The sequence below is a fragment of the Perkinsus marinus genome, assembly GCF_000006405.1.
Source record: "Perkinsus marinus ATCC 50983 genomic scaffold scf_1104296930374, whole genome shotgun sequence".
Lineage (NCBI taxonomy): Eukaryota > Perkinsozoa > Perkinsida > Perkinsidae > Perkinsus > Perkinsus marinus.
Window position 1 is genome coordinate 1 of NW_003216121.1, and position 5,706 is coordinate 5,706.

At 47.0% G+C, this 5,706-nt stretch overlaps 3 protein-coding genes across 3 annotated transcripts in view; all 3 read right to left on the minus strand.

The window, feature by feature from the left end:
• Positions 1–356: 356 nt before the first annotated feature.
• On the minus strand, positions 357–1,444 carry Pmar_PMAR014457 (hypothetical protein; the record flags this gene model as incomplete). The annotated part of the gene is made up of 5 exons (XM_002787087.1): positions 357–458; positions 503–657; positions 700–775; positions 1,068–1,167; positions 1,350–1,444. 5 exons carry the CDS (start codon positions 1,442–1,444, stop codon positions 357–359), a joined length of 528 nt encoding a protein of 175 aa, XP_002787133.1.
• A 501-nt stretch (positions 1,445–1,945) lies between these two features.
• On the minus strand, positions 1,946–3,772 carry Pmar_PMAR014458 (conserved hypothetical protein; the record flags this gene model as incomplete). The annotated part of the gene is made up of 8 exons (XM_002787088.1): positions 1,946–2,329; positions 2,720–2,870; positions 2,922–3,076; positions 3,126–3,249; positions 3,296–3,439; positions 3,488–3,561; positions 3,606–3,725; positions 3,755–3,772. 8 exons carry the CDS (start codon positions 3,770–3,772, stop codon positions 1,946–1,948), a joined length of 1,170 nt encoding a protein of 389 aa, XP_002787134.1.
• A 1,006-nt stretch (positions 3,773–4,778) lies between these two features.
• The window catches only part of Pmar_PMAR014459 (hypothetical protein), a gene marked incomplete at both ends in the record, with an annotated part of 2,629 nt that continues 1,701 nt past the window's right edge, over positions 4,779–5,706 (minus strand). Inside the window, 5 exons of the mRNA XM_002787089.1 lie at positions 4,779–4,981; positions 5,037–5,142; positions 5,186–5,331; positions 5,380–5,447; positions 5,496–5,614. Coding sequence (XP_002787135.1) covers positions 4,779–4,981; positions 5,037–5,142; positions 5,186–5,331; positions 5,380–5,447; positions 5,496–5,614 — 642 coding nt within the window. The remainder of the gene's footprint in view (positions 4,982–5,036; positions 5,143–5,185; positions 5,332–5,379; positions 5,448–5,495; positions 5,615–5,706) is intronic.

Here is a 5,706-nt window from a genome sequence, read left to right on the forward strand (position 1 = left end):
AGCCTACCATTACTCATCTCGCTGCCAACAATCTCCATGAGTTCAGCGATTTCCATCGAAGTCTCCTCAGCTTGTTGTTTCTGAGGTACAGCATATCTCCATCGCTAATGTGTGTAGATTCACTTCAACGTCTCCGTCCAGCGGCCATTCCCCCGTCCGTCTCCACGCTGCAATACAGTACCTTTCTACTACATCAATTCTGCAGTGAAAGAGCATAACTACCGACAAGCCTCCCAGTCCTCACAGTCTGTGCAGTGTGTAATGACTTGTGAAGGGTCACTGCTTATGGTGAGGCACACATCGCATATCAACGGCTCGTCATCTAGCGCCCCATAACAAACCTAGCCAACCGAAATTCACATCGTCTCACCTTTGCCACCAGCAGCCTTCAACGTTTCACTTCTAGCTGCCCAAGTCAACAGTCTCGAGGCGTGCCCCCTAGGGCATGTGACATCACCCTAAGGGGACCCTATTCATCTCCTACACATTGCACCATGCTCACCCCCATTTCCTCCCCTGGCTTATACGGTGGGACGTCTTTCCACTCCTGCGGTACCCCTTTGCTGTCCCGCAGCGTATGGTCTGGCTCCACTCTAACCTTGGCAGTCTCTGCCGGGAATTCAGCACCGTGCCCCGTATAGCTCAGGATAGCATCACCTACTTATGATAGTACCACAGACAAGAGTCGGGCATGATCACCTGTATCAGCTGTGATGCTCTCCACCGTTGCAGGCCACCATACTCTCGATACAGCATCAGGATCGTCAGAATCAACCTGTATTAAGAAGCAGTGTGGGGAAATATGCATACGACCAACTACATGTATTAGTAACGAAATGAGAGTTTTGAGGAGATTTTCTGATAATTCTCATTGGTTTCTGTACACTTCTACTGGAATTTGTATACAAACTTGTATAATCAGCTTTGGAAACTCCAGAGCTCAACCGAAGAAAGCGGAGAGTCTTCGTCAAAGATATACTCCACCAGCACTAAGTAGCATATACTTTTCGCAATGCCAGTACCATACACATAGGAGCGTCAATTGATGATGATCGCGAAAAACTCACCTCGTCATCAATCAGCTCCCACCTGACCAAAATTTCCATGCCCTTCTTGAGGCCGTGTAAGACGTCCTCTTCCTTCTCCTGATGGGATACCTTAGCCTTCCTGAACAGCAGCAATCACACTCTCCACTATCTCAGTTACCACCCTGTCTCCCATTGGAGAGCTTACGATAAGATAATCACCAAATTGATCTCGTCGAAAACACCAGCGACAAAAAAACAGCAGTTAGTTACCAGCGATCACATTTTATCATACTCATTTGATCACCATCGTAACAATTTTACTTGTGTTGTTGTTGTTGCTCAATAGCAGAGGTGCTGCTGGCCTCCTCCTCCTCCCCCTCCTGCGAACTCATGCTTGACACAGGCCTTTTCGACATACTACACGGGAAATCCAAACCGACTGACTTATAAAACGACGAGTGCGATTCAGTAACAAACCCAACACACATTGTTTAACAACCAGAGACAAAATTTCAGCAATGATATTTCTCTAGAGGTGTTTTAAAAATCACTCCGGCGGCGGCAGATACGTCTCAACAGCATTGCTGCTGCTACTGCTGCTTGACGATGTATTGGCCGCTGCCGCTACTGCAGGAACCCTCACTTGCCACAACGGTCGGGCTGACTCCAGACGATGTGTCGGCACGTCAATCACCAATACGTAACTACCACAACCACTACAAGGGGAGATACAAACAACACTTTCTAAGGAACTTATTTTTCAAATTCGGAAAAAAAACATATACCAGCAACGATTTCGAATACGATGGTTTCAGTCCAATGTATAAAAGCTAATCATGGTATCTATGCTTAAAAACTCTCATTCGTTTACGAGAAACGCTGAATTTTCGAAGAATTTGCCCAACAAAAAACGCTCCTTACCTATTCCCTGTTATTATCAGGCGACGGCCCTGCTCGTCGAATTGATGAGCTGCATAGGGGAAGTCCGCCGGTACACCGTCTACTGTTGCCAAGAAGGATCGCAGCACCGCATGCTCCGGATTATAACTAAAACAATAGAGCTCACCAATGACCAGTATAACATCCCCCTCGTGCCTCCTGATAACCATGTCATCGCCATAGAGCATTCTAGGAAGCCTCATTCTCTTAGCCATAGCTCCAGCATTCTTCGACGTAGCAGCACCAGTAGTAGCAGTAACGCCTTCTGCCGTGCTACGAGTGAAGTCCAGGAAGCCCACCATAGGCTTGGTAACTAGTCCTCCCACACCACGAAGGATACCCTTGCCGAGGCCGTTGATACCCTAACAAAGCTCAGATAGAATTTTCGATTATTTCGTCTCGATTTTTTCAAGATACGGGTTCTAGGGACGTGGAGTTCAATAGCATCTACTTCAAGAATTCAGCTCCCAACTCCCCTCAGATGAGAAACTACGGCACTGTGCAATTGTGTAATGTTCAGACTGCGCGTATTGTATGCAACCGACAGGGAAAAAAGGGTTGCCACTATGGATTCCAGTGAGCATTCTCATCGGCTCCTGTTGCGTAGTGGACGACCACAAATTCACATTTTGATATGGAACTTTCACATTATTCATAATGTCCACATATATTATCACAATTGCATGGCATTATACTCCACATATACTCTCATAAAATTCATATTGTCGATATCCCAATCTCAAGCCAGCTACCTCTTCTTCAACCGCTTCCACCGGTTTCAATACAAGGCCAGAGATCCCCGAGAGTATACCTCTACCAAACGATGCGGCACCAACAGCAACACCGTCCCCCATATGGACTGGCCTATTACGCTGAGCAAACCGTTGGCGATCTTGCTGGAATCTGAACGATATAATAACAATAATAACAAATGAAGCCTCTAAGAGGACCCACTCGTCGTCCTGTGTGAGGACACTCATGGTCTGTGCTGCTGTCCCTGCTATCTTTCCCAAGGAGTTGAACACACCGAAAGCTGTATTCCGCACGAACGACCGCGCTCCCTTCGCCGTACCACCAGCAACACTCAGAACATCACCAGCGCTTTGAACCTGACCTCGAATGAATCTTCGACTTCGACCTGACCAAAGATGTGCTCACATTCATAATGGCCGAGTAAGGCTCGTAGAATAGATCTGAAATCCCCTGACTGACGTGATTGAACAGACCTATAGGATTCCCAATAGCATCGGCCGATCCCATAATCGTTCGGAGCTCCCGGAACCTGACAAGAGACTGAACTGATACCATTCGCTGAGGAACTTGCTTACAATTGATGCTTATAATGTTCTGCTATTATGGTATGGAGAGAACTACGGCTAACACTTAGACTGTATAAGATCAAGGCGTTCAATTGCACCGGGGAATGGTCCACTGCTGACATCGATGCTAATACACGATACACCAGACTGTAGCTGAAATGGAGTAAATCAATTGACAGTGGGGCGGTTGCATAAACTCACTCCTTCAGGAATTTCTGTTCGGTGCTGCCCGGAGAGAACGACACGAACACCCTAGTCGGATGCAAAGTAAAAACCTGTCACCAACCGTTTCTGCTTGTATCACTAACCCTCCTGTTACATCGAAATGAAGATCATTGCTGCTGTCCTCAGGCAAGAGCTCAATCTCTGGCTTTACCTCAGCGGGCCACTGTCGACCCTTACCATTGGCGTCAGAGTGAATTCCATCTATCAGCGACACCTAAGGGGAGTTAGTGAGAGTTTCAATACTGCCGCTATACTCACCATGTCGAATATGAAGCCGAAGTCAAATGCCAGTTCAGACTCCTGCACGAGAATGCTCAGGTTATCGAAATATCTGAGAAAAAATACTGCGGCCAGGAATCGAACTCGGGACCTTTTTACGTCAAACTGGCTTCTATATCTCTCAACGAAGCAGCGACTTCCAGCATCGGATGAGATGCTCTCTGTGGGGCTCCTTGTTGTTGCTGCTGCTGTGACCGTGGGTTCCCTGACAACAGACACCCGTGATGAAATATATGCTCGCTTTCCTCAGCTGAGCTCACGAATTCGCTCACTAATTATGAAAAATTAATAATTTTTCATAATTATTTATAATTATATAATTATATTTATAATTTATCATTTATAATTATTATAATTTTAAATTATAGACTAATTCGGGTAGGCATGTAAAGAAACCAACGATAATTTCCCTAAAATTCCTCAGAATTTTCATACTGTCACCAACACATAGACATGGTCAACAACCAATACGAGGACCAACAGTGTGGCACCTGTCGAGGAACGGGCGAACATGACGGGATACACTGCACTGAGGTTCTGATTATCCACTCTAATATCTTGTACGGCTAGATGGAAATCCCTGAGGCAAGAGAATTTCAATCACGGCACGATAATCATACAATGCATGGCAGACCTGTGGTGATGCTTTATACTAGCAACGCCTTCAATGCCGATGATACCAGCAAACAGTAGCTCGCTCCTGGGCCGACCTCGCACTGGTCCGATCAATGATACACCTATACCCTTGAATTCTGCTCGGTAACTGATCACAGAAGGCCATAATTTGTCAAATATCCATCGATCCGACAAAAGAGCGCTCGCCCTACACAGAATCTACTGCTCTATCTTGACGTTTACTCCCAGTTAATGGTCGTTGTCCTCTATCAGGGCCCGCCCGAATAGGCCCGGCAGGCAATGCCAGACGAGACACCCCTGTTCCGATAGCACTGCGACAGCAAGTATACATTATCAATGATACAGCGTAAGCTCACTCATTATAGAGGATGAAGACCTTAGTTGGTCCACTGCTCGTAACCTTATACTGGAGTCTTTGACTGCGGCCTCTGAGGGGTGCTACTAATACACCAGAATGCTCGAACGCTGGAGCACTAGGCCCGCCACTCTGAGCCGAGGCCCTCGCAGCTGACGCCTGACTGTTGCTTTGTTCTGGTATGAAGTCAACAATAGTGCCTAAAGGTAAGTGCGCAACTTCCCACCACGTGGTGAAGGCCAGGCCTCGACTCACTCCTTTTCGAGGCGGGGTCTAACAGAATCTCCAGTTTCTTAGGCTTGGTCGGCTCATACCAGGCAAAGGGAGTTGAAGAGTGGCGGAGGAGTGGTATGAAATAGGCCTGAAAATACAGAATCGACGCCAACAATAAGGCCTGATCCTACCCTAGTATGGGCCTGTCGAACCCACATAGAATTGTCAGAGTTGTTGCGTAGTGAGTAACTCGCAATGGTATAGTCCTCAGCGCCGAAGACAATAAACACACAACTGCGGTATGGCCGTACGTCAACTCGTATATTCATGAACATTCCTGAAATGGAAATACGCCAATCTCGAGAGTGGAGGTAATAAGGGATACCTTCCGTCTCTTGAAATACTTGACAAACAGCATCGCCAACAACACGGTCAACCGCGAGATGACCTGACCTACACACCGAAAGGTCCCCGGTTCGATCCCGGGTTAAGACATCTTACCAGCCCCATCCAGCGTCCTTGAGCTTCACTTGCAGCATCTTGGGCAGATCGACTTGCCACCATTTAAAGCTCGTCTGCTGGTCCGGTTCCAAGTCAAGTGCCGTGGCAGAGGGCGAGTCCTACAAACGACGACATCCTGTAAGTAAGTCAACTGAGATGGTCCACCAATAGTCATTCCATCTCCTTATTCTGATACGAATACACACCAAAA